A 20533-nucleotide genomic window follows, 5' to 3' on the forward strand; every position below is an offset into this window, starting at 1 on the left:
GGAGAAAATTTTGTAAAGTTACTAATAATAACATGTCTATTTTATTCAAATTAAATCTCTTTTTTTTTTTTAGTCTGACATTAAAATTAAATCTCAGGTTAATACTTGAGATATCTGTAGCAGCCAATTTTTCACCCACATGAACAGCTAAACATTCACTCACACACATGTAAGATTGCCCAAACCAAAAGCCATTACAGGGCATTACTTACTTAAAATGACAAAGAGTTGAAGTTCTCTCTCAACTCCATGTTTTAAATTGGAAGTTCATTGAATGAAGCATCCGTCACACATCTACCTCTTACAGCTAGTTTGCACAATCTTAGGGCTTTGTTAATGCTTCTGTTTTGCTTCATTGATATTATACAGAGGCTTCTTTGCACCGACCAATGTGCAGATCCCAGTTTCGTTGATCCCCAGTTTTTTCCTTGAACCTTAACTGCCCCTTGACTAAGGACACAATACAGCGTCAATCTAACTGATATCTAACAATGGGAACTGATTGGACATAGCTTCACTACTGGGTCAACACTACTAGAAAAACCCCCCATCACACACAGATTTGGTTCACACAGATATTCACACGGAGAAGATTTTATGTGTAAAACACTGTAAACACACAGATATTTGTGTGTAAAACTATCTTCACACAGTTTTCCGTGTGAAATGAAAAGTAAAAGTGGGACCACAAAAATTCACACGGAAATCCGTGTGAAATTCACATAGATATCCGTATGAATTATGGTTACACACAGACTTCCGTGTGAAGTCTTATTTATTTTTTTAAAATTATTTTATTTGTGTCAGACATTCACACAGACTTCCGTATGAATTAGAGTTGATACAGAAAAAATCCGTGTGAATCTTATTTCTAAATAAAATAAAAACAATTTAACTATTTAAAATTTAATAAATATATTTATACACAGCACAAAAATTCTGAAAATATTTTGTTTCACACAGATATCCGTGTGAAGTTTTTTCGATAACTCTTAATATCCCAGTTCATTACTTTCTTTCCGTAATTTGGGTTATTCTTCTCCTCTACTCGAATCCAAGACGTCTCCTCCCTCTTGACAGAGGCTCTCTCTCTCTCTTCTCCACCTCCCTCTCTCTCATCTCCTCCACCCACACCTGCTTACTGCTCTCGCCCAACATCTCCAAGCTTTGCACGTTTCTCTCTTCTCCGCCTCCCTTTGGCTCATCTCCTCCCTCTTGTTTTGGTTTAAAGGAGGACAGAGAAACTAGATCTGTGTTTCTCTCTCCTCCGACACCCACTTCCGGTCACCACCGTCACTCACCTCCACCACCACGGACCTCACTGACCTCCGACGAGTCCAACGCAGCCTCGTTGCCATCCTGCAGAAACCCACGCGCCGATGCCTGGTAGGACAAGATCTGATTTGGGCACCCATAGAGCCTCGTCGGCCCAGAGTGATCGCCTCCTCCCAACCCACATCGCCTTCTCTCTTCTCTGTGCCGCCGTGCTCTTCCTCCGCCTCTGCCACCGCCCAGAATGATCACTCTGTTTTGCAGGATCTCTTTCCTTGTGCTTTGTGTTTTCATTTATATAACTGTTGTGGGTTTTCATTTTGATGACTGCAGGAGCTTTCAATCTGGCCAGATGAGCAAATAAAGGCTCTTGCTTTGAAATCGGATTCCCCAGATGTCTCTCAAGTCTGCTGCTTTTTAGGTAAAATTTAAGGTAATTCAGTCTTGTTCTTATCTCAGCCTATGGAATGTAGTACTGGCCTTGTGAAATGTTGTACTGCTCTTGTATGATTTAGTTTGGCTGCTGGTGCAGGTGGTGTTCGTTTTGGTTTGCTTATTTATGTTTTGGTGGTGCAGTTGTTCATTTCATATTCAATTCAAGGCCTCATATCGCAACAGTTGGTGGCTTTGCTCATATATTTAGATGGTGAAGTCAAAGTCATTTTCAGATTCGAATCAAGGACAGAATCCCAAACCAGAGAACTGAGAAATGGAATAGAAAAAAATAAATTAAAAGGACAATAATTTAAGGGACCAAAAAATAAATTTGTGAATAATTTAATAAAATTTAATAGATATATTTGGGACACACAGATTTTTTTTGGTGATGGGATAAAATTGCTGGAGTTGTAATTAAGGTGGGACCCATCAAAAGCATTCACACGGACTGATTAATCCGTATGAAAGTAGTATTAGCAACGCCAGCAATACGTACGGATTATTAATCCGTCGTTGTACCGTGTGTATTGGTGTTTTCACACGGATTTCCGTATGGAATACTGTGATTTCACACGGATTCTCATCCGTGTGTGATGGGGGGTTTTTCTAGTAGTGCAAGGTGATATCATCAAGCTTTCCCGTTAATCATGGCATGTGCTAGAAGCCCTTGACTTGGGTTTACAGGACAGTGGTAATGGTTGGTAAGATAATGAAGATAAAATAGGACACTTAGTAATGAGCTAGGGGCCTGGGATTCATGGGGTCCTCCCAAAACTGCACCTTTGAAACTAAGATGAGACAAAAAGAACAAATAGCACCATCAAAACAGAGACTCGAGGATGGCTTTGTCAAGCCTGAGCAGTTTTATTAGAAGCAATGTATGTGTCTATTAGAGGAAAAGTACCTTATGCAGGACCATCTATATATGTTTAGGTGTATAGTTTATGGCTACTCCATGCATTCATACCTTTTAAGTTGCGGTAAACTATATAATATGTCAAACTGTCCATAATGTGTCAGCGGCGCATTTCTGGATAGCTCAAGTATTTGGAGCTAGTGATTATACCATGGTACCAGAGCTTTATTGTAAGAGTTTCTCCATTTGATTTCGCCGATCTCTCTATTCTTAGTTTGTTGTCGATTAGCAAGGTGCAATAGAGTGGAGATGCACGTAATCTGTTTGTATTGCACGTGGGAAGTGTTGAGTTTTCAGCGTTGCTGTTCTATGGTTGGTCAGTTGAACAACAATGTACGGAATCAAAGTGGAGGATTCATTGCAGTGTGAAACACTAACCTCACAACTAATGTGAAACTCTTCTGTTGGATTATCCTACTGTATATAAAAGAGTAATCGCATTAAACCCGTTAACTGTGACATTCGTACAACATCATTAAAGATTTTTTTATATTTCTGAAAAGTAAATATGCTCTCTAATAATCTGAAGTGATAAGTTGGTAACACAATATGTTACACTTGTTTGCCTCTCTAGTCTCTACTTTGTGTGCAAAGAAAGCAAGTTAGTATTTGAATATATAGCTTATAATGCTTGATCATTTTCTAGGACGGCAAAGCAACTAGCAGAAGCAATACCCTTTTACAAGCAATGGAAAAACTCACACTCATTGCTGAAACTGAAAGTGCATTGGAAAGTATTCAATAGCTAATCAGTTGCTAGCTGTTGAACTGTGTTGTTTCACTCGTTCAAAACCTACTGGTCCACAACTACTAGAACATCAAAGATTGGCATCCAATTAATTAGTTGGAGCTACAATTTATATATAAACAAAAGAGAGAGATCTTTGTCTCCAGATTACACATTCTTTAAAATTGTTCGATCTAGAAAATAATGGCCTGCTTAACTTATTAACTGACATGCTTGCCTATGGTCCAGGGAATATGCATAATTATTAGGTCCATATTATTCACGCCATTTTCAAAGGTCTTGTTAAAGGACAATTTTAAGATTCGGGCGTGCTAAATATGATCATATGGGCCATTCTATTCATATGAAACCCTTTGTATAGAGCTTGTTCTAGCTAGCTAGCTAGCTTAGTAACATGGATGTTCAACAGCCACAAAGCTTATTCGGGTCCAAGTTCGAGTCCGTTTAATCCGGCTTATGTGGAACATAGATGAGTTTTCTTTGACAGAACTATTTGTAGAAGCACTTAATGTGTGCTTCTTCAAAAGTATTAAAACTTATTTGTATAACTAAAAAGAAAAAGAAAAAGACCTTTAAATTATGTGAAAAGACACTGAGCCAACAAAATAATTTTATGTGGACCTACTAATTTGATAATTTCACTATTAAATCTGCTTCTCAGTTAATTACTTCAATTACTCAACATATTGTTGCACACTCTAAATCTACAATTTTATTGAAAATGTGGAAAGCTGCTATTCCTCCTAAAATCAAGATTTTAATTTGCTTGGGAGTTAATCAAATAAAGGATAGTTATAGAGATAAGATTATTTCTAATTATCATTTTTTTTTTAAGAAAATATATAACTTCATTCATTTATCCATGGTCAGAAGGCACGTACATCAAATGTTGTCTTACACCAAAAACATAAATGGTATAAGCTACCAGACAAAGGACATGTGACCCTCACTGTTAACAGATTCGCTCACTTATTGAGCCTAACCACAAGAAAAAAAATCCTCCATACCAACTTCCCATGAAGTAGTAACGTAGCTGCCTAGAGACCTCAATTGGAGTACAACTAGAGAAACTAAGATGAAAGTAGTAGAAGACTAACTTCTAGTATTAGGCAAGGAAACCTGGAAAAGCTTAAAGCTTTCCTTTGCCCTTGTCGCTAGGGCTGGGATCAATACCAATAATTGCAGGGTAAGAGAGTCATAAAGCAGCGACATTCGGCTTCTTGCTAGGGCGATGATTCTTGCCCGACTTCTTCTTCAACATCACTAGAGTGACATCCATCCAGGTACAAAGGAGGTGAACCTTGAAGGTCGTAGGGTTGACCGGTCCGCAAATCAGAGGCTTTTCAATCAGAAAAGATTTGGAAAACCGACGAACAAGGCCGCCACCAATTCTCCTCAGATTAGGAGCACTACCTCCCTCTTCAAGGTCAAGGGAGGTAGCACAGCTAGCGGTGATAGCATCAATGGAGGTCATGTGGCTGAGTGAGGGTTGAGGGTGAGAGACGTAGAGGAGAAAGCTAGAAGAAGATGAGGCAAGGGCGCCGTAGAGAGCTAGGGTGAGAGAGAAAATCTCTCCTAGTTTCTAATTATCATATTGATAGATCTTGTCAGTTTTTTCATTCTAATATTAAAACAATTGCTCTTATACTAGACAGGCATGGCAAAGAACTTTTCCTTCTTTCTCTTTTGGGGATTGGAATTACTCTTTTATTGACTAGCTTGATCATTTATATCTTCTCTAAAAAGTAAAAACGGATTCCTTTTCTATTGCTCTTATCACTACTTATTGTATTTGGAAAGCTAGAAATGATGCTATCTTTAGAGATAAGCTGTCCTTACCTATCCAAATCTTTTATGCAGCTTTTACCATGTTTAATGCATGAGTTCAACAAATGTAATCCTAAACCCCCTCAGAAACATGCTTCTAAAACATGGTTCCTTAGAATTAAATTTTGATGTTTATGTATTTTAAAACAGTAGGAGTGCTGGAAGGTTTGTGTTTAGAAATACAGATGGAACTCCTGTGTTAGCAGCTTCAGTCTGGGAAGTAATGATATTCTTATTACAGAAGCGTTAGCTTTACAAGCAGGCCTGCATGCTACTGTTATTCATGGTTTTCTTCATCTTGAAGTAGATGGAGATTCTAAGTTTCTGATTGACAGCATCAGTGGTCAGTGACAGATACCTTGGAGGATCCTGCCTCTTATCCAAGATATTAACACTCTTGCTGCTATTTCGGATTCTGTCTCTTTTAAACATGTATATATAAAAAAATATATATATATATATATATATATAGGCTCGTTCCAAAGCGGACGTCCGCACTTTGCTAAAGTGCGGATGGCGACGCAGCAGCGGCATTCCAGGCAGGGACGACGGCTCGTAGCTCGGCGAAAGGAGACCGGAGGCTTGGCGGACGGTTTTGGGCAGCGTTCGAGGTCGGAGTTGCAGGTTTCTGGGCAGCGACCTCACCTGCAATTGTAGGTTTCTGGGTAGCGCTGCAACCACGTTGCCGGCAACTCCACCGACTGCAGACAGGTCCGTTCAACCCCTGGCGTCCGTCCAGCAAGCCCTGCCGCTCCCCTAGCTGAGCTGCAGCGTCGACGTTCGTACTTTAACAATAGTGCGGACGTCCTCTTTGGAACTGCTCCTTATATATATATATATAGGATTTTTCTCAGGTAAGGATGTCCTTAGTTTTTCTTATGGAACGGATTTACTGTTTTCACCCACTTTCCGATCACATTTTCACATCTTAACCGTTCAGTTTTTAGGTCCTAATGTATGGATCACCTCTGCAAAATTTCAGCCAATTTGGTGATCGTTAAGGCGTCCAAAACTGCAATTTACACGAATGAACCGAATCTGTCGAACCGGAACCGTTCGTTTACATTGTTGTAATTTGCAGTTTTGGATGCCTTAATGATCACCAATTTGGCTGAAATTTTGCAGAGGTGATCTATACATTAGGACCTAAAAACTGAACGGTTAAGATGTGAAAATTTGATCGGAAAGTGGGTGAAAACCGGAAATCCGTACCTAAGAAAAACTAAGGACGTCCTTAGTGTAGCTGGACTGTATAAATATATATATATATATATATATATATATATTCCTCTAAGGGATCCCTTTTTTTGGTCTTTTATAGGGATAGGCATTAGACCAACTTTTAGATCAGATTTTCACATCTTAACCGTTCAGTTTTTAGGTCCTAATGTATAGATCACTTCTGCAAATTTTCAGCCAAATTGGTGATCGTTAAGGCATTTACAAATGCAATTTACACGAACGGACCGAATCTGTTGAACCGGAACCGTTCGTGTTTATAATGGTAAATTGCAGTTTTGGATGACTTAACAATCATCGAATTGGCTGAAAATTTGTAGAAGTGATCTATACATTAGGACCTAAAAACTAAACGGTTAAGATGTGAAAATATGATCGAAAAGTTGGTATAATGTTTATCCCTATAAAAGACCAAAAAAATGGATCCCTCACTAGAAGGGCCCTAAATATAGCACCCATTACATGCATATATCCTAAGTTGGCCACCAAACAACACAAACATGCAAAAGTTTTCTGTAAAGCAAATTCAACTTAACAAAGTCACATAAGCAACTTAGAATCACAATCATGGAATTCGAAATCTTTATTTAAACATAGAATTGGGCTTAAACTTTGCTCTAAACGTTATTGTTAACTAGAAACAAGTTCCTACGAATTCAAACAAGGAAAACCAAAAGGTTACAAGGAAAAAGATCGAATTACACCGTAAGTGGAGATGGAGATGGAGATGGAGAGTTTGAACATTGGACTCTTGAATCTTGAAAGCAAGTCTTCAAGGTGGATGATGGAGGCTAAGTGTTCACGGCTCCTTCTTCTTCTTCCTTTCCTTGCTTGAAAACGCAGAACTTGCAACTAGAGAATGGAGAGAGGGAGAGAGCTATATGTGTGTGTGTGTGTGTGTGGGGAAAAGAATTTGGTTGTTCCAAAATAATTGTCAAAAGGGCTTTTTTGAGTCTTGCAACTCTTTCTTCGTAGGGTTCTCATAAAGTCTATCCCCAGCTAATACCGACAATCGAACATATCAAATCTTTCAATTGATGCAAGCATATGTTCTCGTCAGTACTAGCTAAAAGCGAGTTTCTATAATCCAATATAACACCTCAAAGGCCATTGTATAGATTTAGTGCACATTATATTTCGAAAGTGCTTCAAGTATATATGTTGACAAGAAAAACTGGAGTCTACTCTAAAGTTTAGTGTGTGTATATATACCTCTCAAAACGCTTCCAACAAAAAACAAAGTCCTTAAACTTCAATAATGGTTTGGTAGCTGGCATGGGGATCCTGGGATTCATTCATGAAAATTAAAATTACGAGAAAGATTATAAAAGCAAAGAGGTAGATCTACATGTCTGTCACTTTAATTTTGAATCAAAATAAGATGTAATTAACAATATTCTTACTACATACAACTGAACTTAAGCCAATCCAATCCAAAAGAAATGTAAACTAATTAATTACTGAAGCAAGATACAAACTGCATATATAATTCCTGGTATATAACCGCACAGCGTCAGCAACAAACAGATCCAAAACTCCACCTGCAATTTAAACGTATAAACAGGATGAAGCTTATATATAATTACCAGAAAGAAGAAGAAAACGCGAAGGACGTAGTTTGGGATTTTGGTTATTTACCCCACAGCCATAGCGGATGACGACGCCGAGTGGTGGAAGCAATATGGCGAGGAGGATTTCACAGCACGTCGCGCATGCGCCCATGATTACAAGCTCAGCAGTCTGCTCTGATCAGAGAGAGAGAGAGAGAGAGAGAAACTGGGCAAATTAGTTGTTGAACAGAACTCGGTTCCAGCAGAAATGGCATCGTTGGGACTAGAAGGCATGCACGTAGCTAGCATGCCAGTAATACAGGTGTCTTGTAGTCCGGCGACCATACATTTGTAAGGCCAGTGACACTTTGGTTTTCCTAGTTGTTGTTTTGGATAGAGCAAATGCAAGTATGCAACTCTCACCAAAAGAAACTACAACTCGGACAAAGGCCACCCAACAATCGGGGTTTCGTTTCGTCCAGCACAGAAGCGAAAATCTCTATGACTGTTGAATCACTTATGTCCGGTCTGGCATTAGAGAAAGGTTTGAATGAGGCTGTCAAAAAAATTTATTAGTCTGACTGTCTAATTAGAGATTGACATAAAGAGAAGAAACAAAAACGTACATGTGATATATTTTTATAAAAAATTAATTGATATATCTCTATTTATTTAAAACTTATTCATATGACGATAAGAGAGTGGTCAGTCAAATAAATCTGTTGATTAGACGGTTTGATTAAATCATACGACAGATGATAATTATAATTTTACACCTTTATTTGGCGCTTTGTCGATTTGCATCGTTTCATGTGTGACAATGGTGTTAGAGTTCATATACTTTTTGTTAAAAAAAAAAAGAAATGATATTCAAGTTTCTTACTAGCTAAACTATGATTGCATTTATTATATATCATACCCACCCAATTATCAATCTCCTCGTGTTATAGACATATCATCTTCAATTTAACCCAAGCCTATATAGTTCGAATTCTGGCTTAATATAGTTAGAAATCATTATATTACTTACTTATTAATATATTGTTATTATTACTATATTGATTTATTGCAACGAAGGTCCCTTACTTCACTGACAATCTAACATGAAAACAAGCTTCGCTTATACATACGCAATCGACACTTCGACAGTACTAGCTACAAAAAAAAGTGTAGCACATCCAAGTGATCCAACTTTTACAATAACCTAATCCAAAAAAGGATTTTGTAGCCATAAAGAATGGAATGCATGCGAGTAATTTGTCATTTATACGAATAAACTTGACTTGCAATTGCTAATAAAGAGCAATTAGTGCTCCAATCTTTTTTACCCTTTATAAATTGGGTTGATTTGAGTTGATGGACTTGGATCTAATTAACTTTGTTTTTGGTCGAATATTCTCGAGTAGATAAACGTGAATTCATATGGGGACGAAGATATGGCGAATCCGTACGGACTTATTAACATTAAAATTTGGCACCCAAAATTCAAGCAATTAGATGAGCAAGTTTCCAATCTTTGCATTGAAGTTGACGAAATTATAGGACAAAATTTTGGATTCTGAGTTTCTTATCTCTCTGATTTTTAAGCATCTGCACAAATGGTCTCTGTCTTCAAAACCAAAGAAGCCATGGTTGAAAGGTGCCTTATAGCAGCTTCTTTGGCAGCTTTGGTTTGCCACCCAAGTTCCACCATAAAATGCTTCAAACCCAAGCCAAGATCCCCAGAAGAAGACAACCTCAAAGACTCAAAACGACACTACTCGTCTCCACCAAAAGACCAAAAACGACTTTTCAAGGAAGAAGAAGTAGTAGTACTGCCTTCAAAACCCCAGAAAAACCTCCATACCTATCATGCAAGTAGTTCTTCTTCAGAACGTAAGAAGAAGAAGAAACCCATCAAGGCGTTTTCGGAGCTTGTTGAGAAAGACCGCCCATCAGTTGGGATTGTTGAGAGTATTGTGAGATCAGGATGGGTTAGTAGTGACGTAGGCCTCAAGATTGAGAAGGTGTTGAGGGTGAATCATAGTAAAAATGTGCTTCGAAGTTTCGAAGAGTACAGAGAAGACGTGAAAGCTACCCACAAAAAGGGTAGGATTTTAAAGAAGATAGAGCGATTGGTGGTTGATGGGAATGAGCTTCTGCAATTCCATGGTGCCACAGTTGCTTGCTCTCTAGGCATCAATGGGGACACTAGAATTTGTAAAATGAAATGCTGCCAAGTCTGCAGAATGATAACTTCAGGGTTTTCAGGCAATGATGGGACAATGTCGTTTTTCGGGACCAGCTGGAGGGCGCATCAGAAGGTGAACAGGGAGTGCTTGAAGAAAAGGGTGTGTGCAAGGAAGGCTATGGTGATATGTAGAGTGATTTCAGGTCGAATTGCTCATTTTCATGCACATGGACTCATGGATAATGATGGTGGTGAGTTTGATTCTGTGATGGCATGGACTGGGGATCAGTTTAGCGATTCAAGAGAGCTCTTGATTTTGAATTCGGAGGCTGTTCTTCCTTGCTTTGTGATCATATACAAGGTCGAAAAGCCTTCATGATTCAGAAGACGATTTTCAATCTGTTTTTATTAAAGACACCCTCGAGCAAAGATAGGTTTACATGCAATAATTCCCTGTCTTCATTTTCGGCTTATATAGACCTTGCGGTAATGAGTTAATGAGTTTCTGTTATCTTTACGAAGCAATGTATTACATTAGAGATGGAAACATTCGAGATCCGATAAAATGGTCAGAATACAGATTATCACTGAATCAAGCATGTCATACATAATCTTCTTTGAAATGAATGATTTACTGCCTAACCGAACACGTCAACACGGTGCAAACAGACGACTACCTAAAAGACAAAAATTAGGATTCCATCCTTCTTAAACTACGCGAACTTAAACAGGCAGGCAATAGTTTCTCTCATTTTGTATTTGTGGCTGGCTGGCAATGAGTGTATATCTGCATGTTGAATACCAACTGGCCATAGTGAGGGTCCAGTCTTCATGTCACAATCAGTATTCTTTTTTACCGTCAATGCCAAAGCCCTCTCAGCTGCTTATCTGCTACTCGATCACTAAACTCAAGATCTCGGCAGAACTTACATCGATTGAAACTGACATGATTGCCAATGATATTTACTTCAAAGCCTGATTGTTCTGCAATTTAGCATGCTTGAAATTTGAATCAGTTATCTCAGAAAGTTGGATATGAAAACAGAGTTGAATCTAATAAAGCTGATTCATTATCACATGTTTGATATCTAAGGTGGTTCTACCTTGCTAGCATTTGATGGAAGCAAGGTGGAACCTGATACACCCATTTTAAGAGTGCATCAAATTTGAAAGGACAATAATCAATCAATCATTCAATCCTCATTTAGCTCTGAAATCACTTACTACACAAATTCTGCATTAGACTAAATTTGGATACTTGAAGGAGTACACCATGTGCAAGTTAAAGAGAACATGATCCTTTATAGCATGAAAGCTAGATCAATATTAGAAAGTATACCATGTGGTTGAGGCGTTGAGTTCACCACATTTAAAAATCTAAACTAATCACAAGCTAATACTCAGGATCTCTTTATTTTTATTTTTTTATAATACCAATTGCCTACTTTGCATAATGAAATAAACTATTCTTTTTATCTCATGGGGCAATAATATTAATGGAAGTCAATGATACCCTGGAAGCTATAACATGACATATTCTGACAATCAATATAAGGAGACGAAGATCACCTGAGCTGCAATGATTATGTTTGAGATCACGAACCCAGGTTTCTTGAAGTCAGTTTGTCCCCATGCAAGGTAATCTTCCAGCAATCAACTTGAAATACAAAAACAGAAAACCTTTTTGGCACCACTGCATATATACCCCAAACAGAAGTATAAAATAAATCTATCAGCATCAACAATATTAATTAACAACATGAAAGGACAGTTATCAGTTATCACTCATCATTTTATACAAATATAAAAGAAACTTGACGGATAAACTTATTGATAATGTAGAAGAAACTCATGCAAGAGAAAGAAGTAAAACAATTACACTATATGAATAAACTCAGTCCAAGAGAACTTTTCTTTTGCAAGATGTAAAGCCACACCCCTACACAAAACTTAATGCAAAGAGCCATACTGCATTATGAACATACCCCAGCCTTTCCACCCCACAACATGCAGATGGGCATGCTTAACTCCTTACAAGGTTATATATCCAAGGGTTTTATCAGATACAGCCAAATTAAATAGCAGCAGAATTACCTCGGAATTGATCATCTTCTGTAATTATGCCAAATGTTTCTGCTGTTTCACGAATCATGATACCACTCACTCCAGTGTAGGAAGTTACTTTACAGTCAACAACTGCTGGAAAAAGAAACTATAGTGAGTATCAACATACTGAGAGAGAGAGAGAGAGAGAGAGAAAGAGAGAGAGAGAGAGAGCAAACAACTGCCTTAGTTAAGATTGTACAAGAAATCTAGAATCAGCCCAGACATTTCAAATAGCAGTCAACATTTCAATGAGCCATGGCAGAATATTCATATGGAAGATGATAAGTATTTATCTTGTGCTATTAAGAACATAAGAACAAAATAATCTTGCCCCAAGGGTTAGATTAAAGTTCTAAATATAATCTTCCTGTAACTTGATGGATCATAATTTCCACTATGGTGATGTTTGGACATGTTGACCTTTCAACTTAGATATGGCATAAAGGTCCTTTACATGTGGTGTCCAAATAAAGTACAAGCCTGATTAGAGGTGTGTAAACAAAAGTATGCATGAAGTTTACATCCTTGACAAGCGAAAAGCTTATAAAAGTATTCATTGGTACTCCTTTTTAAAGAAAAGAATGAAGCATATTTGACCTGAAATAATAGCACCATGTAGATCTGCACTAAGAAGAGACTGAGCCAGCTGTGTTTTCCTACATGATTGAATTAAATTATGGTGACATAACCAAACACTAAAAATTAAGCACAAATATGTAAATATACAAGATACTGACGAAGAACAAGACATTCTTACCCAGTAGTTTTAAGAAGTTGTGCTATATAGTCTTTCCACATCTCATGCATTGGCTTAAATTTATCATAGCTGCATCCAAAGATATATTTGTGAGCAAACCATTGAAAAATAAGACATACGGAATTGTATAAATCATATTATCACAGAATACATCTCTCCAGCAACTTAAAAGGAAATAGAGTACTACTCAGAGGTTAAAGAAGCGATTTCAGTTTGAACCTTTAGATTTTCGCTTGATCAAATTGCCTGAGCTATCGATATTTTTATTTATTCTTTGGACAGCAAAATACGCATTTACAATTTTACTACTCATAAATCAGCAAAACCACAGGAAAAAAAAAAAATCAAAAAAGTATATGCTGAGAAATTTTAAGCTCACCTATGGAGCTCCTGAGGCAAATCAAACAATCCATTCTTCTTTTGCTGTTTCATCGACATACGCTTCCTAGACCGCTTTGAATTACTCTGCAATGCCCTGGCACGGGAGCCAGAACCACCACGCCCTTGCACATAATTATCAAGGAGGATCCAATTGTCAATCCTCTTGCTTCTTGATCCTTGCATATACTTCAGAGCAGAGTCGCCACTCTGAAGAAGCTCATGCAATACATTATCGACTTTACTTTCTTTTCTACCAGAGACCTACATTTCAAAACAGAAATACTAAGCCTGCAAGTTAAAGCAGCTACCTTTTACTTCAATTCACAAAAATAACCGAGCAAGTACCTCAACATTACTAGCTGTGAGTAGATTCTCATGTATAGGCTGAGAGAGTTTTGAATATGTTGGACCGCTTTCGTCGATATCTTCATAAAATTTTAAGTAAACAAATTCATACAGTTACTGCTATTTTCTCAAACCAGATTAAAGTATCAAACATAAGCATAAATACACAAAACTGAAACAGTACCTTGTGAATTCACATAACCAGCAAAGGTGAAATTCCCTGTCAAAAAGTCACAAAACGAAGTAAAATTAATCAGAATCAACTAAAACACAATATCAAACCCCATAATTGCGGTGAAAAATGCAGAATTTAACCTTTCTTCGATGGAGTTGCGGATGATGCATTAGCTAAATTTGGTGAAGAATCAACGGCTGAAGAATTAGCAGTATGCGGTTTCTTTCCAGCTCCTTCGGTTTTCAATCTCTTTGTGTTCTTCGTTTGGTGTAAATCAAGTTCGGCTTGAGCAGCCTCGAACCTTCGCTCCAATGCCTGCAAAGTGCGCTGCCGTTGATCCTGAACCGCTGGCTCACCAGCCATGGCAGCTACACAAGAAAAGCAAAGCCTCTGGGGAATTTTATCGAACAGCTTCTGTGCATCAAAAACCAGAATCTTCAGCGGCGCGCGCGAAGAAGACGACGTTCAGTGTTGCAAAAACGCACCGTTTGGTTTAAGATTAGGGCTCTTATGAGTTTGCCACTGTTTATGACCAGTATTTACCGATCACCCTCGGACCATAATCAACAAGCACATCAAACAATTCCAAGTCATTGGCCAACTGCCAACACATCCACACTTCATAACCTAGCTTTCGAAATTGAACAAACAGTTCACCACTACCAAGGAAGCAGGGAATCTTTAAGCTGATCTTTTGCCTACACACCTAAACGAAATTTCGGCAATGGGTTTTCAATTTCACGACTTTAGCATGAATTGGTTAAAATCATATACACAGCATCGCAGACTAAAACCTAGAATTCTTGAACAAAAATCAACACTGATGCAAACCCAACTCATATATATTTCAAAATTACGAAGAGGGATAGTCCCTTAGAAGATTGATTACCAGTGATTGCATATCCTGTTAGCTTCACCAGATGCAAGAGCCATGGCGATTCAGATACCAAGCCTGCAATTCGGAAAACCTTGAAGACGAAGCAAATTAGGGAAGAAATCGAAGACAATTACTCAAAAGAAATAAGATTGAGGAGAAAAAGGAAATGAATTTAGGACACGTTTACGGGGGTAAAAAAATTCTTTCGTTTATTAATACATAAAGGAATTAAAATGGATGTAGGTTCCACTTCTTTATCAGAAATTCAGGAATCAATCATCTGGAATCAATACAAATTCATTTATTCTCCTATTCCATTTGTTTCTAATTCATGAATAATTTTCATTCTAATTAAATAAACGTGTCATTAGGGTTGAAAGATTACCCGAAAGCTAAAGGAAGCTTTTTGAGTTTGGTGAGAGTATTACGATTATGAAGAGAAGAAGAATGGAAGGGAAGGCAGACAATGCTTTGGTCTCACAACCTCTTTCCTTATTCATTTAATAATTTTTTTTACACCCTCCCTTTTGTTTTTTTTTTATTTTTACTATCTCATTTCAGCTTAATCGCTGTATCTCAAAAGAATCCTACATGACATCCAATGACAAATCTGCTGTGAATTCAAACGGTCAATAACATATTGCAGCCCTTTAGCACTATGTTTATAATCCAACAATCACACCAAGTCATCTATCGAAATACACTAAATTAATCCAGCTACGTTTATAATCTAACAATCACACTAAATCATCTATCGAAATACACTAAATCAATTCAGCATTTTCAGACCCAAACCACCAACATGGCATTACAACCCTTTTTTTAGGCACCTTTATAATTCAGCAATTATACTAAACCGATCCGCCGTTTGAACAGAAGAAGACCTGAAAGTTCCACATCTTGAACATTTATGTGAGAGAGAATCCACCGACATGCACTTAACCACTTGCTGAGTTGCTGTGATCCTCGGAGCGCAATCATAATGGAAAACGGTAAATGGAATTCTGGCCGTTCAATTAATTAACGAAAGCAAACGACTACTCAATCCGTCACTCACATTCTTTTCCAAACCACCTCATGGACTAATCACCGTTGGTATAAAGTAAAAATGAAGAAAACCAAGTAGTTGACTGAAGTCGACGGTGGGTATCCATTAGAAACGTACTCCTCAACGTTAATGAACGACACGTTATCACTGAGAATATAAAATGCAAAAGAACATTCCCACATCACATGGGCGCCCACCGTACGACACTGAACCGGCAATATCTGACGACACGCCGGCCGAACCGGTTGCCAGCCGTTTACTGCACGGCTCAGCAGTCGATGACGTGGACAGATCCAAACCGTCAATGCGCCTTCTTCACTAAGCAATGGGAAAGCTTTTTCCGCATAAAAATAAAAGAGCTCAGAGAGAGAGAGTGAGAGTGAGAGTGAGAGACCATCAATGGCGGAGAGCTAAAGGTTTCAGTTGAGCAGTCAATTCTGGGTGAAAAGTTAAATGATACGTATACGACTCAGATCAGAATCGACGGTTTCAGCTCCAGGAAAGTAAAAGATAAAAGAGCCGAGCAGGTGCGCTGTTGGCTTTTTCTTTTTCTGATGTAATGGTTTTCCGATTCGGTTTTTTTTTGAATGGTGGTCGGTTATTTATTCTTTATAGAAATCTGGATTAAACAAATCTTGCTTGAATGTCACGCTTGAAAAGTTAGCAGTTTTGACGTTATATATGCGTATATAAGCATATACCATTTTGTTAGTGCTGAGCTTCTTCTTCTTCTTCTTCTTCTTCACTACTAAACGGCGGCGTTTTACAGTGAAAATGGCGGAGGTGAGAGGATCGAACTCATTCCGTGACGAGATGGCCAGTCTATTGGGGGACGCAGGGATCCGATACGCCGCGGCCGATCCTATCGGAATCTCGACGCCGGTGTTTGCAGCACCGACGGCGGATTACGTCTCCGGCTACTCGCCGGAGCAATCGGAGAGTTTGAAGGATCAGGTTAAGGGATTTGCAATGGCTTGGGGGGAGATTCTACTGGATTTGGGGAGAGGATGTAAGGACATTGTGCAGCAGAGCTTTTTGACTGAGGACTCGTACATTGTGAGGAAGCTTGAGACGCCCTGCGCCAAAGCGTCGGCGAAGTTGAGGTACTTGAATGAGTTTTTGCCGGAGGATCGCGATCCGGCTTACGCTTGGCTGGTGATTCTCTTTGTTTTCATTCTTGCACTTACAGGTACATAGTGTTCTGCTACTTCTTATGGCTTTTTGAATTTTCATAGGTAGTGGATTATGCAGTTGTTCCTTAGATTGTTACTAATTTAGTAATTATCTTTCGTATGTATGTATGAAAAATTGCGTGTCAAAGCTTTTTCATCTGTTTAAAAATGTTTTGGTACGGGGAAGAGCTACACTGCTGATCTGCATACTTCTTATTTGTCATGGTTTTTTATTTCCTGATTTTGTTACTAGTTTTGGTTAGGGCTGGGGTTTTTTCTTGTGATAGTCTTATACTAAACCGTCAGGTTTTGTGTTCCTGTTGAGCTAGAATCTTTTTTTGAATATCCATCGAATGGCATTGTTTCTCTTGTGAGAGATCTTGTGATCATGCAGTCGGCACTGTTTGGATACTTAAAATAGCAAAAGTGGACTTTATTTGAAACTTAGTTAGTTCAATTGTAGGCAGACATACCCTTTATTGGTTCAAGAGAGACTGAAGGTCATGAAATTCGGTTTCAAAACAAAATTCTCTTTTTCCTTTCCAGAGCCTGTTTGAGACAATATGGGAAGTTTTTCTGTTTGCCTTCTTGACTTGTATTGATTATTTCTAGGTGCTGCAACTTGTCTCTGTTACATTAGCTTAAACCCTATGAGGATTTAGTAGTTGCCAAAATAAGTTCTTTGCAGTACCGTGCTGCCGAGAAACAGTATTCTTCTGAATATGGATGTGACTTTGTGAGTGGTGATGTTAGTTAGCATACCAACTTTAGTCAGGTCACAGCTGTACTAGTGTGGTGGCACTCAGTTGAGTGTTGATAGTTTTGGTATAATGAATAAACAAAAGCAAAAATCTTTAAAAAAATAAAGTATTCATATAGGAGAGTTATAGTTCTCTTCTACAGTTTTTTGATGGTGGTTTTAATTCTTGTTCCCAGTGTTGCAATTATGAATTGATTAAGACCCAGAATAGATTGATCTCTAGTCTGCTATGTTGTATATTTGATTGGTCCTCAACATTATAGTGTCATAGAAAGTTGTTCTACATTAGTCAATGTTTTCTAGTGAACTGAAGACTTTGTGAGTGACTTGAATTTGACTGCAATTTACATTCTCATTCCAAAATGGTAAGAGCTTGATATGGTTTGTAATAGATTGCCAAATGTGTGCAGCTATAAGTATAAATACCGAACATGACAGCTTGGTTCGACAAGTGAAGAGAGTGCAGATGCATCCTCCCAGTGCTACTCATGTACTACTTCCAGATGGAAGGCGATTGGCTTATCACGAGCAAGGTGTCCCAGCTAAAACAACTCGGATTTCACTGATTGCTCCTCATTCTTTTCTTTCATCACGACTTGCAGGTAACTAATGCTAAATGATTTGAGTGGTAATGATATTGGGACCAGAATCTATGCTCTTGATGAAAATCATAGGAACTTAACTCCAGTTATTTCGTTCCAAAACTTTCCCCTTTTTGAAGGTATACCGGGAATTAAAATATCATTGCTTGAAGAGTTTGGTATCCGCTTGATCACATATGATCTTCCTGGCTTTGGGGAGAGTGATCCTCATCCCAGCAGGAATCTTAACTCATCTGCAATGGATATCCTGTGTTTAGCCAATGCCATTGGTATTGAAGACAAGTTCTGGGTGCTGGGCCACTCAAGTGGAGCCATGCATGCTTGGGCTGCTCTTAGATACATTCCTGACAAAGTTGCAGGTATGCTGTATTAATGATTCCCTATAAATTTGTGATAGTAATTTAATTACTGTTTGGGTTCTGCACATGGTTAGCATTATCTTATTTAATTAACAACCCTTGGAGATCTGGACCTTATTCTATGTTCATCTATTGATTACCCAACTTTTACTCACTTCTTATTACATTTACTTGTTTTGGTAATAATCTATAGTACTCTTGCAGGTGCAGCTATGGTGGCCCCAATAATTAATCCCTATGAACCTGGCATGACTAAGGAAGAGATGAAAAGAACTTGGGAACCATGGGTTTTTAGAAGGAAAACAATGTACTTCTTAGCTCGTAGGTTTCCAAAGTTTCTAAACTCTTATTATCGCCGAAGCTTCCTATCAGGAAAGCATGACAGAATTGACAAGTGGTTATCTCTCTCACTGGGCAAGAGGGTAAGTTCATTAAAATTTGAAATTTCTTTGCCTTCTCTTTATAATGGTGAGAGAGAAGGAATCAACGCCAGCTTGAATACAGATTTATCTCCTTTTTTGGTAATGCATGATGATTACATGGGGAATCGTTTTGTGGGAGTCAAATTGCTTTTTCTTATAATATTTGAGTTAGCTTTTTATGACTATAATAGATGATTGTGCATGTTCAGTTGAGTGCACAAGATATCAACTTCCATGATCTTGACATGTGCAGGATGAAATTCTAATCGAAGGGCCAAAAATTGAAGAGCATTTGCAAAGGGATGTGGAGGAGTCGATCCGCCAGGATAGTACTAAACCCTTTATAGAGGAAGCTGTGCTACAAGTATCCAAGTGGGGTTTTAGTGTGGCAGATCTTCAGGTGCAGAAAAAGTGTCAACAGGGAGGAATTTTAACTTGGCTCAGGTCCTTCTACAGTGAGGCAGAATGTGAACTGACTGGATTTCTAGGCCAGATACACATATGGCAGGTTTGTGCATATATTTTCCTCATTATATCTATTTCAACGTTCAATTCTTTATCATTTCTTATGACATTTTCTTTGAGAACATGTACAATCTCTAGGTATAGAAATGCATATCCTCCAAAACAATGCCATCATTTAGTATATTTCTCGATAAACATCAGAGCATGTCCTAAAATCCGTAAAAGCCAACCACAGATATTATTGATTCATTCATAATGAATGGAAAAAAAGAAAAGAGAAAAAAATCCCTCTTGGCTGGAGCATTTTACGAATGATATATTTTTTTTATTATTATTGATGAACAGGGGATGGATGATCAGATAATCCCACCATCAGTAACTGACTATATTTCGCGGGTTTTACCCGGAGCTTATGTGCATAAGCTCCCAAATGAAGGCCACTTCTCCTACTTGTATTTCTGTGATGAATGCCATAGACAGATGTTTACTACTCTTTTCGGAAGCCCTCAAGGTCCAGTTAAGGAAGATGCTACTCCAACTCAAGTGGAAGGCAATTCTGAAGAGCTATCATCATCAAATGCTGATTTTCCCACGGAATGACAAGTTGTTTCTGCTAATTTTTTCAGGTTAAAATTTCTGATGTAAATACCACAGGTTGCTCCCCTGCTCAGTGGAGCATGAAAGATGAGAGTTCCACAGTTTCGGAGGATTAGCACTTTTGACAACAGCTACTTGAAGAAATGATGCTGCAATTTTCATGATCTTTTGTATGAAACTGTTTGACATCTCCAGGCAAAGCTTCAAGCTTTTGTGTGGCCAAAGAAAGGAAAACAAAGCTCTTTATAAAGATATATATGCCACAAATATCAATAATACTGGGTTCTAACCCGTTATTTACTCAAGC

The 20533-nt window shown here is 38.2% G+C and overlaps 3 protein-coding genes across 5 annotated transcripts; 1 reads left to right on the forward strand and 2 right to left on the reverse strand.

Annotated features, from left to right (window-relative positions):
• Window positions 1–7773: 7773 nt before the first annotated feature.
• On the reverse strand, window positions 7774–8436 carry LOC112191481 (low temperature-induced protein lt101.2). The gene is made up of 2 exons (XM_024330830.2): window positions 8079–8436; window positions 7774–7981 (listed from the first exon to the last, which is right to left on the reverse strand). The coding sequence occupies exons 1-2, from the start codon at window positions 8160–8162 to the stop codon at window positions 7898–7900; spliced, it is 168 nt and encodes a 55-aa protein (XP_024186598.1). The 5' UTR covers window positions 8163–8436; the 3' UTR covers window positions 7774–7897.
• A 2290-nt stretch (window positions 8437–10726) lies between these two features.
• LOC112194776 (ribonuclease P protein subunit p29) lies at window positions 10727–15231 on the reverse strand. Of its 3 annotated transcripts, XM_024335006.2 has the most exons (11): window positions 15187–15231; window positions 14814–14892; window positions 14065–14630; window positions 13934–13969; window positions 13750–13829; window positions 13403–13665; window positions 13024–13092; window positions 12864–12922; window positions 12255–12359; window positions 11730–11853; window positions 10727–11144 (listed from the first exon to the last, which is right to left on the reverse strand). In XM_024335006.2, the coding sequence occupies exons 3-10, from the start codon at window positions 14285–14287 to the stop codon at window positions 11756–11758; spliced, it is 933 nt and encodes a 310-aa protein (XP_024190774.1). In that variant the 5' UTR covers window positions 14288–14630; window positions 14814–14892; window positions 15187–15231; the 3' UTR covers window positions 10727–11144; window positions 11730–11755. The 3 variants fall into 3 exon arrangements, with proteins under 3 accessions (XP_024190774.1, XP_024190772.1, XP_024190773.1); XM_024335004.2 differs by lacking the exon at window positions 15187–15231 and having other exon boundaries at window positions 14065–14338; window positions 14814–14985; XM_024335005.2 differs by lacking the exon at window positions 15187–15231 and having other exon boundaries at window positions 12255–12356; window positions 14065–14338; window positions 14814–14982.
• Window positions 15232–16198: 967 nt separating this feature from the next.
• On the forward strand, window positions 16199–20531 carry LOC112192355. Its single transcript, XM_024332037.2, has 7 exons — window positions 16199–16376; window positions 16619–17038; window positions 18192–18383; window positions 18503–18742; window positions 18947–19164; window positions 19418–19672; window positions 19975–20531. Exons 2-7 carry the CDS (start codon window positions 16624–16626, stop codon window positions 20227–20229), a joined length of 1575 nt encoding a protein of 524 aa, XP_024187805.1. The 5' UTR covers window positions 16199–16376; window positions 16619–16623; the 3' UTR covers window positions 20230–20531.
• The last annotated feature ends 2 nt before the right edge of the window (window positions 20532–20533 follow it).

Source organism: Rosa chinensis, chromosome 3, assembly GCF_002994745.2.
Source record: "Rosa chinensis cultivar Old Blush chromosome 3, RchiOBHm-V2, whole genome shotgun sequence".
In the NCBI taxonomy this organism is placed as follows: domain Eukaryota; kingdom Viridiplantae; phylum Streptophyta; class Magnoliopsida; order Rosales; family Rosaceae; genus Rosa; species Rosa chinensis.

Coding starts and splice junctions, on each gene's coding strand:
- LOC112191481 (XM_024330830.2), bottom strand. CDS start 8,162: ATGGGCGCATGCGCGACGTGCTGTGAAATCCTCCTCGCCATATTGCTT. Junction 7,982..8,078: donor TCATCCGCTATGGCTGTGGG/GTAAATAACCAA, acceptor TTTAAATTGCAG/GTGGAGTTTTGGATCTGTTT.
- LOC112194776 (XM_024335004.2), bottom strand. Junction 13,970..14,064: donor CGCAACTCCATCGAAGAAAG/GTTAAATTCTGC, acceptor ACTTTTTGACAG/GGAATTTCACCTTTGCTGGT. Junction 13,666..13,749: donor TCACAGCTAGTAATGTTGAG/GTACTTGCTCGG, acceptor TTTGAAATGTAG/GTCTCTGGTAGAAAAGAAAG.
- LOC112192355 (XM_024332037.2), top strand. CDS start 16,624: ATGGCGGAGGTGAGAGGATCGAACTCATTCCGTGACGAGATGGCCAGT. Junction 19,165..19,417: donor CTCTCTCACTGGGCAAGAGG/GTAAGTTCATTA, acceptor TGACATGTGCAG/GATGAAATTCTAATCGAAGG. Junction 19,673..19,974: donor GCCAGATACACATATGGCAG/GTTTGTGCATAT, acceptor ATTGATGAACAG/GGGATGGATGATCAGATAAT.